At 38.5% G+C, this 12,676-nt stretch overlaps 1 protein-coding gene and 1 non-coding gene across 6 annotated transcripts in view; one reads left to right on the top strand and one right to left on the bottom strand.

Annotated features, from left to right (window-relative positions):
- The window catches only part of dcun1d4 (DCN1, defective in cullin neddylation 1, domain containing 4 (S. cerevisiae)), a 39,992-nt gene that overhangs the window by 9,307 nt on the left and 18,009 nt on the right, over positions 1–12,676 (bottom strand). For 3 of the 5 annotated variants that reach the window (XM_007892736.2, XM_007892737.2, XM_007892738.2), the window contains 5 exons: positions 9,648–9,765; positions 3,364–3,458; positions 2,887–2,957; positions 1,439–1,530; positions 911–1,019 (listed from right to left, as the gene is read on the bottom strand). In XM_007892736.2, coding sequence (XP_007890927.1) covers positions 911–1,019; positions 1,439–1,530; positions 2,887–2,957; positions 3,364–3,458; positions 9,648–9,765 — 485 coding nt within the window. Of the gene's footprint in view, positions 1–910; positions 1,020–1,438; positions 1,531–2,886; positions 2,958–3,363; positions 3,459–4,633; positions 4,851–9,647; positions 9,766–12,676 lie in introns of those variants that run through there. The other 2 variants (XM_042341849.1, XM_042341853.1) reach the window with 2 other exon arrangements.
- Positions 10,709–10,780, top strand: trnaa-ggc. Its single transcript has one exon. It is a non-coding gene; the product is annotated as a tRNA-Ala (tRNA).

Raw genomic sequence — 12,676 nt, 5'->3', positions numbered from 1 at the left:
GTACTGTCCCGCACCAGGCTTCGGACCACATCACTCCCACCCTCGCTCGCCTCCACTGGCTCCCCATCCCCCAGAGGATCGAATTCAAGATCCTCATCCTCACCTACAAGGCCATTCACGGCCTCGCTCCCTCCTACCTCTCCGACCTACTATCCCCTACCTACCTGCCCGTACCCTCCGTTCCTCTGGCTCCGGTCTGCTCCACATCCGCCGCCCCAACCGCCCTACCATCGGTGGCCGGGCCTTCAGCCTCTCAGCCCCGAGGCTCTGGAACTCTATCCCCCAGTGCCTTCGCCGCCTCCTCCCTTTCCTCCTTCAAGGCCGGTCTCAAGACCTTTCTCTTTGACCGTGCCTTCAGCTCCCCTCTCGACTCTCTACCCCCTCCTCGCTCCCTCCCTTCCCTCCCCTCACCCTGACCATTTCCCCCCTGCTCGGGTCCTGACCCAACTGTACAGCGCCTTGGGACGTCCTCCCGACGTGAAAGGCGCTCTATAAATGGAATCTTGTTGTTGTATGAACTACGTACACTAGTGGTTAGAGCACTCGCCTTGCAAGTGAGACACCTGGGTTCAATTCCAGGCAGAGCGTTACCTTGGGCAAGTTTCCTTACTCCACACAGAGCCTAATAATAATCCCTCCAAAACAAATCAATAATAAATTGGTCATTTTCAATCCACGACTGTTTGTGGGACATTGCTGTGCGCAATTGGCTGCCGCGTTTCGCCCACAAATATACAGTCAATTCACTTTACAGCACATTCTGTGAAGCGCTTTGAGACGTCTAGAAGATGTGAAAAGCGTTATATCAAATACAAGGATTATTATTATTATTATTATTCCCCCTCCACCAACCCCCCACCCATCACCAGTGGGATGCATGTTGTTTAACAGCTTATTAAGAATCACTTACCCGTGCAAAATCAAATGCATATCTGTAAATAAGTTTAAAGTTCGTAGGCTCATTTAACAATGATTTCATGTAATCAAGTGAATTTCTCAGTTTCTCTGTGGCATCACATCTAAAAATAGAAAAAGAAACAGTAGATTAAATCTGTTGACAAAGATTAATTTATTTAGAGTTATTTAATAATAAAAATCCCTACTTTTCCAGAGAATTTCTCTTATGAGGGCCATCTGGGAAATGGAAATGCCAAAGAGGGGATACATCATTGTTCTATTCTTTTACTTTGTTTTTTAGACAAGTCCTGCATCTTGCCTGGAGATGCAAGTACATAGTATAAAAGGTACACAGTTCAACAGTGCAGAGCACAGTGGTGAGCTTCATTTGCTTTTCTTTGGGGCTAAACATACTTTTCAAATATGGATCAAAGATGCTACTAATCTACAGAGGGATACAAGCACAATCATACACTAGCTGCTCCTAGCAAAATGAAGCCCTAAGATGGGTAAATTAAACAAAATCAAAAACATTTCATACTGTAACAAGGTCATCCCCTTCAGCCATTCTTGCAGAGTAAAGTAGCCCATGCTCTGAGCATCCAACTTCCAGGCAAGAACCAACATCACCACCTAAAAAGAACCACAGTTCAAAATATGAAGTGGAGATTTAGAAAGGATACGTTAAACATCATTATACAATATCATAATGTAATTCAAAATTATAATGATACGTAGCAGTTGCGTTTTTTTCACCCTCTATAATCCATCTTATTTCCATTTGGTCAGCTGTCTGTCCAAGACGTGCAGAAACCCATCATCATGCTTAAGAGAATCCAAACTAATTAAGAGTTCCACATCTGTATGCCATCTACACCGTCCTCCTGCCCATAGTTCTAATTCACACCTATACCAATTCAGCCACGGTTCCATCAATTGAAATACAAAATACTGTGTTTAGATCATTTCCTAACCTGATGCTCACGTAGTGCAAAAAGCATATTTTTTAAAATCAAAACCACACTAATGGATTCCATTCCATAGAATACTGAATTTAATAAACACCAGAGTCAACAAGCTGGTCAAATTTCTTGAGAACTAAAGTTGAAGATAATTTTCTAAGAATAGATTTTTTAAAAATTGACGAAGATTTCCCCCCAAAAAAGGATTGGAATGCTCAAAGGATCTATTGGGAACTAGCCAAAACTGACTAACAAAAAGAAAAAATGAGGATACTATACAGTTTCGCCCACAAAATATAATCAATTCACTTTACAGTATATTCTGTGACGCCTTTTGAGACATCTCAAAGACAAAACTAGGTGCTTTGATTCGCCCGGCCGGGAATCGAATCCAGGTCTCTCGCTTGCGAGGCGAGTGCTCTAACCACTGAGCTACAGGACTCCAAGCTGGCGCATTAATCCCAATATTGAAAGAAAAGTACATGAACACAAACTCATTGTAAAGGACAATGCAAATCAAGTTATTGAATGCTTTTCAAAAGAAACAGTTGACTCTCCATCAGAAAAAGAAGCCAAAATGAATTTACATTCAAATTAAGAGCCTAAACTCTATTTCTCAAAATAAAACCAGAAGTTGTAGACCCCAGTAAGATAATCTGTTTTCTATTATGTATCATGTATAAACAGGTGCACAGAGTTCCCTTAATAATGTAAATACAAGTTTACATTTAGATAGCTCCTTTCCCTTCCCAATGCACTGAACAGTGTTGGGCTGGCACCTGAGCTGGGATTGGGAGCCAGAGAGGGTGGGGAGGGGAAAGACGACCAAAAGGACGGTCATTACTGATGAAAAGAATGTATTAATTTTATAATTAACCGCCTTTAATTGGTTAATTAAGCACAACCACTTCCCATTGACTACATATCCACTGTATGTAAAAATGCACAAGTGTTTGAATGTTACATTAACTGACGTGTTCTCAATCAATTTCATCACTCACTCAATTTAACTTTCACAAGGACTCACATTTTCAGGTTCAACTCCAATGTCTTCACAGAATTTCTCCATGTCTTCAGGACCTATGACATCATCACTACCTGTATAGTACAAACATATTTTGTTGCAATATTCTTCTCAATTAAGACTGCTGTGGAATTTTACCCTAGGAGAGGGAACAATGAGTCCACAGACAGAAGTTAAAATTAGTAGACAGAAGTTTGCTAAATAAATTGATAAATACAGCATAAATAATCGTTTTGCACAGAAAAAACCCACTAATTTAAATTATTCTTCTGCATATCTAAAAATGCTTACTCTTATGTGGTCTAAAACAGTCAATTTTAAACAAGATATATAGCTTTTAAAAAGGTGATCACAATTTCTAACAACTCCTTTATAGAGCCTGACAATAATTGCATTAAACAATGGATATTCACTCTGCAGGTTACTGAGTGAAGAATCCATTGGGCAGGTCTGCAGGCAAACAACATGTATTATACTTACTTGCATATTCATAGAACCACTCCAAGCATCTCTTATTTGAGAACCCTTCCTCTTCAGACTTCATCCTAGTTGAATCTTGTTTCCTGTACATAGTGCTATCGAAGGAAAGCAGAAACAAAACCAATTATAAACACCTCAAACAGTTCAAGCGCTAAGCAGCTACTTCATTAACACAAATACTTTCTGGATGCCCACAGTACATTAAGTATCAAGGAATGGGAGGTAAATTGCCAATGCCATTAGAATACAGTTCTGGACAATGAGGGGATCACTGGGTCATCATAAGCCATTTTCAAAAAGCAAGGAACATTTTATAGCATCATTACTTCAATTGGTTTGCAATTTAAGCTAATTATTCTAACAGTTTTAAAAAAGTACATTATGAATACAGTGGGTAATCTAGTATATAAAAAGGTGAATGTTATTTCAAAGCTCACCAGATGTGAGCAGAATACGGGAGTAATTTTTTTGCAAGTTTTTTTTGCAATTCTATGTAGATGCTCAGAGATACATTGCCAATGGGGAGGGGAAGGAGAGAGGATATGGGAAAGAATTTTACAAGAAGTTCTCAGGTTGACTAAGGTATGGTTTTAAATTAGTTAGTATTGGAGGAGAAACAAATGCATAAAAAAACTGTTCCATTTAGGGTACTTTCTTCCCATCTTCCCCATTTCTAAAATAAAACCCAAAGGCACTTAAAATATGTTGGTACATTGTTTAGTGAATATTTTATTTTGCTAGTCAATTTGGAGATGTTATTTTCTATTCTGCTGCTAAACAGCTCTGATGTAGGTAATGGAAATAACAGCATGGAAGGCAGCCATTCTGCTCATCAAACTGGTGCTAGTTTATCCAATGAAACAAATTAATCTTAATTTCCTATCCTTCTACTTTCTTCCTCTTCAAATATTTGCTTTTAAAATTGTATAATCTCAGTCTTAATAGAGTGTGGCAAAGCATTCCAGATTATAACTGTGAAAAAGTTTTCTCAATCTCCTCTACAACTCTTGCAGCAACAATTCTGATCTTATTTGCTCTTCAGTGTTTTTCTTTAATTAATTAATCTTTATATTCCAGATTTCACCTCTAAATACACACTCTTCTTTACAGCAAAATCCTGTGAAATTCTTCAAGACACTCTGACGATATAAGATGCTATATCAAATGCAATTTTTGTTAAAAAAAGATTTACCAAGTAGAAATTGTCCCAGGTTTGCAAATTTATCATCATTATTATAACTTCCCATCCAAATATCAACTGTGGACCTACCCAGGTACCTTTTCCTGGCTCCGACAATTTTTTCTGCAATGAATTCAGATTTCCACTCAGATCTTCAACTGTGGGCTGGCTGACCAATGTCTTGTTTGCAAGGGTGGCTTCATTGATTTCAATAAACATTGGCATTTTTGAATTAATCTTTTACTAGAGCTAAAGGAGATAAAAAGATTGCCATCTTGTGCTAACACACTGAATAGTAGAGAACTATCATGGCAGATCTCATGAGCTGAAATTATCCAGCAAAAACGGTTAGAACCACAGAAATTTATAGTACAGAAGGCAGCCATTCAGCCCACCATGGTCTGTGATGGCTCTTTTAAGCGCAATCCTTTCAGTTCCATTTACACGCTCTTGCTCCAAACCCCTGTAGTTTTCTCCTTTTTAGATATTTATCTGGTTCCCCTTTGAAAGCTAATATGTATTCACTGTAAATGCTAAATAAATATGTGCATATACAGCACATAAGAAGTGACATTGGTGGCAATCTGATGACCTGGAAGATACATTTTTAAAAAAATAGTGAGAATCAGCTACTGAACAAGGAGTGAGTCAGCTGACTGCGCATATATAGTCAAATGGTATTTCTAAAAAAATTTATTTAAAAGTAATGGGGATGGGGGGTAGAAGTATGAAATACTGAACAATTGTCCTATTATAACAGTGATTGGAATTGAGAAAATTGCAATCCATGCTGCAACAACCTGCGATAGGCAATTTTACTCCACATACTCGCAGCCAACTGGCTCGCTCCTTGCCCTATGTGGCAAATTCCCACTTTAAAAAAAGCAGGGCATCTTCCAGATCATCAGCTTGCTGCCAATGTTGCTTCATATGTGCTGTGTTTGCACAAAGCAGAAGTGATGTTGGCAGAAGCACGCTGACCTGGATGTTGGACCTTTTGAATGCATGGGAAGTTAAAATAGCCAACTTCTGGATCAGCAGGTGTCCACGAATATCATGTAACTAACATCAGTGACTATCTAATGACCCAAAAGTTAACCATTTTAGTACAAGAGCAGGTCAGCACATGGGAAGCAAGAGTGATGGCTGTGGGCATGCACGGGCGATGGCTATGGGCATGCACGGTGAATGAGGTCCACACTGCAACCATCTTAAAACTGAACCTGTGCTATAAAGAAGCTCTTATCTGCACTGCATATGCCTTACACTGAAAATACAGTATTCAATAGTAGTGAGCAGGTGATATCCTTTCTAGATGTACTAATTTCTAGATTTACTAGATGTGAACTAAGATAACAATTGAATAAAGAATCTAGTGTTTCCCTGTGATTATAATGAAGAAGCCCATAGTTCAATTAAAAGCATGGATGGAGAATGACACAATCCATAAACAGCCTCATTATAACGCAGTGTTTGGGAATTCACAAATTCCTAACCTAGGCTATAACAAGGCATACTAGCTAGTTTCACTCCTCATGCAACCTGCCGGCCAGTTCACATCCCACACATAGGCCGACTCCCATGTTAAAACAAAAATGGCCAACCACTGCATCATCAAGTCACTGCCAAATGTACTGTTTGGTGCGTATGCAACACTGGTGAAAACCCGATGTCCTGGAAAAAGCAGTGGAAGCTAAAACTGGACTTTGTTTGTTATTTTGACACTGACATAGTTTCTTGCTTCAAGCAAAGTAACTTTGGTGATGACCTGATGACTCTGAAGTTGGCCATTTTAGTGGAAATGCCAGTAGGAAGTGAATAGGTTGTCTGCATGCATGATAGTTAACTGGATCCACAGTGCAACCATTATGACCAAATTTGTGTGATAAAGTACCTTCCATCAGGGCTGCACTGTACAAAGAAATCATGAATTAAACTCATTCATCATAATACTGCATGAAACTAGAATAGTGTCGGTTTGGCACAGTTCACAGCTCACGTATTGATCAGGAGGTTCAAGCTCCATGTTAGAACTTGAGCTCACAGCGTACATCTAGTACAGAGAAAAGCACTGTTGGATGGGTCACTTTCCACATAAGACATTAATCCGAGGTTTTATCTGTCTATTCAAATGGATTTTAAAGATCACATGATACAACCTAAAGCGAAAGGAGATCTGTTGGTGTCCTGGCCACCAATTCTCCAGATTAAGTGGTCATTTACCTCAGATGTTAGTGAGACATTGCACGGTATGAATGACTGCAAAGTTTGTCTAAAATACATTACCTAATCCTACTCACTTGTAAAGATACAATTTTTTTTCTACACAATATACAAAAGTGCAAGCTGTCTTCTTTCTTGCACATAGACCAATTAATTGTTCACATAAACTCAAATGGAAATCAGTCCAATCCTTTTCTTTGTTTTTATCTTTTTTAGGAGGGATCGGGTGAGAGTAAATACTCCATCGAAAACTTGTGGAGCATGGAATTTAAAATCCCAGTAATTACAATGATGTTTAGAATGATATTCACTTCACAGAAAGAAAACTCAAATCTCTACAAATATACTTGTATTAAATACTCTGTAAAAAGCTGCAAGGATCAGATTGTGATGGGAGTACAGAGTTTTGTGCGGTTGAACTAGGAGTCAGTTCTAGCATAAACGGAAAATGAATTCAGCTGGAATTCGAGATCTCAGAATTCAACTGGAACAACTACTCTGTGGGAAACATGCCTCTAACTAATAGACATCCTACCAGACATCCAATTGTCAGAACTATAGCTCACCATGCACTTGTAAATGAGAAAGACATCTATCAAGCATTTTAATAATCTGCTTAAAATAGATCTGGTAAGTTTGAGGTGGATTTGATGACAGCACCAAAGATAGCTAACTTCAGCATAAGTCTCTCATTTCCAGAAGAGCAGGAAAAGGATTTATATATATATAATTTTGGGTAGATAAACAATTAACACTTTAGTTTTCATCAAATACGTTTTAAAAGCTCTTTTGCTGATTCTACTAAAACCAAACTCATGAAGCAAAGTTGCAAATGAGAGAGCAACTGGGAAAACTGTCCGTACTCATCAGGCTTCCGCTTCTGGATGAAATGTGGAGCACTCTCTCCTCCTCTTCCACCATACACAAAAAGTAAAGACAGCTACACAAATATTGAAAGAGTCAAAAATCAATTATTTTGACCAAGCACGGCTTTCTCTCATAATATTCCAAGAAATTAAAGTGTGGAGAGTTAAGTAGTGAGCAGATTATGTTGTTCTACCAATGTTTCTTAAAGCAATGGACATTCATTAGGTTCCCATTCTCTTTCTTCTCTCATCTTCCCTCGTCTACAACGACAACAAGTTACATTTATAGAGCGCCTTGTCCAGGACTTGATGTCGGACAGGCAGTCGGTCAGGACGCCAATGGTCTTGGAGTTGAGGGTGGAGGCAGAGCGATAGAGTTGGGTGTCATCCGCATACATGTGGAAATTTAACCCATGTCTGTGAACGATTTCACCAAGGGGGAGCATGTAGAGGGTGAAGAGAAGGGGACCGAGGACAGAGCCCTGAGGAACGCCATACGAGATGGTGCGGGGGCTGGAGAAGGAGCGTTTGCAGAGACGAAGTGGAGGCGGTGTGAAAGGTAGGACCTGAACCAGTCAAGGACGGAACAGTCTAGTTATGGTGCATAGAAACTAATACAGTAAAACTCGCACAAGGCTTATCTTTATAAATCATATAATTATCCAAGTTGTACATTGACCCAAGTCTAATTCAGTTTCCTATGAAAACCACTTAGATTTCTTTGCACTACTCATTAATTACCTCCTAACTCGTAATGCTACTCACCATCGCTCCATTACTTCTACACTTACTGGCTGCATTGAATCGCGGGATATGTAGTCTTCATCCATCGCCGCATGAGGAGAAGAACTTCATTTCCCCTGATTCACTGCAATTGCAACGCTTGCTGGTCAGTGCGGATGCGGCGACAGGTCATGATGCATTAATTCATGGGAAATCTATCAAGACATCTATCAAGCATTTTAATAATCTGCTTAAAATAGATCTGGTAAGTTTGAGGTGGATTTGCTGACAGCACCAAAGATAGCTAACTTCAGCATAGTGTCATTTCCAGAAGAGCAGGAAGAGGATTCAGTGTATATATTTTTTATATATATATATAGAATATATATAAAAAATATATACACCGTATCATTTTGGTAGATAAACAATTAACACTTCTGTTTTCATCAAATACATCTTAAAAGCTCTTTTGCTGAATCCTAATAAAACCAAACTCATGAAGCCAAGTTGCAAATGAGAGAGCATTTGGCCATCACCGCATTCGCACTTCCTGACTGCAGTGACAATCCTACCGCATGCGCACGTACCAGCTGCATTGAATTCTGCTTGCACAATGTAGATTGATTAAACCGGATTTTATACATTTATGCAGTTTGCCTGCAACTCAGACTTTTTGTAAGTCATATTAAATGTTATGGTCCCGACTGATGTGACATTATGAGAGCCTATAAACCAATGGTGGCTTTCCAACTGGAAGAAATTGATTTTGTGGACTGAATTGAGTGCTGGCTTCTCTTCTACTTAAAGGAGTAGCTTGTGAATTCTAGGATTGTGAGCCTTTTCATTTACTTAACAGCAAAAATAATTAATGCACTGTACTAGAGACAGTAGTGTTGATAAAAACAATAAGCAAGCACCACTTTATCTCATGATTTGTATCAGGTATAGGAACAAAGCAACAGGGTTGAAATTATACTCATCGATTGCAAAACCAGAAGAGCTGGTAGATATGCAGGACAATGTTAGAAATTAAATTATACTATGATTAACATTATACCACAGAAAAGGAATTAGAGCCACTTATAATAAAACGAATACAGATGTCCGATCTCAAGTTGAGGACAAATGTCACAAGAATGATTTAGGGGAAAACATAGTGCCACTTGATTATTTCTTAAAACTTTTTTGGGAGGGGCGGAAGAGACTCAATTGATAATTTTGGTTAAGACCAAGAGGCCAATAATAATTTTAGCAAGAGGTAACATCCACCTTTGACAACACTAAAAACATACCCATCATGCCTGCTTTTTTTAGCGGTTAGATCATCTGCTACTGTGGGTCTCCTCTTTTTCCTGGGTGGCATTCCTTTGTTACAGCAGTCGGAGGGGCAACTGCAAGACCGAAGATTTCCTGCATAAATAAAAATTAAGATACAAATAACCACTTGTCTATATATACATATACTAATACACAATATGGCAATTACGCTTTTCAGCGCCCAATATATCCCTGGGGCGCATCACTCAAGGGCATAAAATTTGCAGAATTTCAAAAAGATGTACATTATTGTAGGACAAAGGCACACAAAATATGTAGTTTGAGCTGGACTCGAATGTCAGAGTTCTTTTCTTTTTGAGAAAATCTTACATTCAATGATTTATTATACCCTCAGCTCAATCTCACCTCAAATATTAGGAGATGGATTTGTAAGCTAACCAGAACTGTGGTTAATAACAAGGCATAATTAAAAAAAAACTGGGTTTCTTGCATGTTTCTAGTACGTTGTGACTGTTCTATGACCAACAGAAGACGATCACCTTAAAATCAAGCGCAAAGTAAAATAACTTAGTTCACAGACAAAGTACTTTAATAGAAGCCTATTCAGGGCCAGAAAATTTCCACAGATATCACACAAGAATCTACCATTTTAATTTTATTTTTAAGATCATAAACTAATTACTTCACGCAGATGCGCTGTAAAAGGCATCACATGAAAAAAACGAGTACATCTGGAAATGTGTTTGTTGAAATTCTGGTTAGCATTGTATGTAAGGTGAAAAGTCCCACACAATTATAATGGGGAAATCCCATGAGCGCCAATATCAACTAACAATTCAGTCCTTAGCTTTAGCTAATAGGAACAAAACTGGGTCTTATCAAGAAAATCCTGGCAGAACCCAAAGGATACCCTAGCCCATGCTTCACTACTGTTCCGGAATATAAGACCTTACATTACTAACTCTTACAAGTTAGTAATGTCAGAGAGCACAATACTTTGTCACATGGTTTGGGGGGAGGAGGGAAGAGAGGAGGAAGGTGGGAAAAGAAAGTCATCCTAATTTCTTTCAGAAGGAGTCCTGTAGCTCAATGGTTAGAGCACTTGCCTGGCAAGCGAGAGACCTGGGTTTGATTCCCGGTAGGGCGAAACCTTGGTCAAGTTTCCTTACTCCACACGCCTGATAATAATCCCTCAAGCAAAAAAAAATAATAAATTGGTCACTTCAATCCACGACTGTTTGTGGGACACTGCTGTGCGCAATTGGATGTCACGTTTCGCCCACAAATATACGGTCAATTCACTTTACAGTATATTCTGTGAAGCGCTTTGAGACGTCTCGAAGACATGAAAAGCGCTATATCAAATGCAAGGATTATTATTATTAATTTAAAAAAATTAAGTCACCAAACTGCAGCATAGTAGTCGCCATACAAACTAGGCGTTTTGTCCACAAAAGAGTCACTTATATTTTACAGTATATTCTCTGAAGCGCTTTGAGACGTCCCAAAGACATAAAAGGCGCTATATCAAATGCAAGGATTATTATAAACACCGTTTCCTCCAATTGTTAACTGTCCACATAGTAGGATGTAAAGATCAATGTTCTTAAAGTAAAAACTGTCACTCTGACCCACAAGATTTGATGTTCCAATATAACCTACAGGTGTGGCACACTTCTGGTTACCAGCAAGAGTCGATATTTGCTTTGGATTCATTAAGTGGACAGACTCTGGTAGATGGATTTTAATGTAAACAAGAAGAAATGCACATTGAAACAAGAGAGATCCCAAGTACACATACAATAGTGGAGATTGGAAACTAAAAATTTGGATGCAATTACTGACCATTCGCAAATGAGGTGACATTTGGAATACTGTACACTTGTGTAGAAATTGATTCACCAGTTAGGGTTTGGAGTAAAGGATAATTTGAGGACATCAGAATAAATTACCAAACCTTAAACAAGACTAGGGATTAAAAGGAATTGCTCTATTTTTAAATAGGGGTGAAAAAAGTTTGAGCTGTACCATTTTACAATAAGCAAAACACATCTGTTACGAACAAGATTGAGTAATATGATAAAAATAGATACAAATGTACCCACTGTTCTTTCAACTTATTAGAAAAATGGAAAATATGCTAATTAAAGGTTAAATGGATATTTTGGAATTAAGAATGAAGATTTGCTGAACAGGAACAGTGAAGTTCACCATTCAGTCTGTGAAACTTGTTGAGATCAAATTGCACATCTTTAGCATCCAGTTTAATCCAATTGCATCTAATAAGTAGATTACTGCAAGTGGTAGAAGTCTGCATTGAGAATGATGTCCACCTAACTAGAAACTATGAACCAAATTTGCCCACAAAACTATGGCATAATTTAAAATCCAATTGTTTTGTCACAATACACTTACAAATAATCGTAGACATTGATCCTATCAATAAAGGGGTTGTTGATGTTACCAATAACAAATGTCTTCCAAAGAAAGAGGAAAGATCAAATATTCATCACCTGCAGACCACACCAAGAGATGGGAAAATTAATGACAAAGACATGAAGTTTCCCATTAGATTTAATTAAAAGAACTGTATACCTAATATCAAATAAAAGTTGTTGCCAATAAAAAGACAGGCTACAACTATGAAGCAGCCTTCAATGTTTTGTCCATTCTGTAGGTTTAAAGCTGGTATTCAGTAATAATGGCAACATTCTTCCAGGAGACATCTTTCCTAACTTTGCTCAGAATGTTATATATAGATAAAGGTTGAATTAACATGCAAATGAAGATTTCTGCTTTAAGAAACCAGTGAGCCATTTCACTGGTTTAGAATAGACCAGTCATTAGCGAGTTAATAGAAAACTGCGCCTGCAATTTTTCTGTAGAATCCGCAACAAACCCCTCCGTTACAAACACGTTGTGGTACACCGAGGATCATTCCCTCCGCTATAAACATCCCTCTCGATGAGCATGCGCAGTGCAAGCGGGAAATGCGCTTTGCTCACCCCAAGGGCCCACTGTTGAGATTCTCTGTGTGTCTTTC

The sequence above is a fragment of the Callorhinchus milii genome, unplaced genomic scaffold (genome assembly GCF_018977255.1).
Source record: "Callorhinchus milii isolate IMCB2004 unplaced genomic scaffold, IMCB_Cmil_1.0 Scaffold1, whole genome shotgun sequence".
NCBI lineage: Eukaryota > Metazoa > Chordata > Chondrichthyes > Chimaeriformes > Callorhinchidae > Callorhinchus > Callorhinchus milii.
Note: the sequence above shows the minus strand (reverse complement) of the source record. Positions and strands in the feature narration are given on the sequence as shown.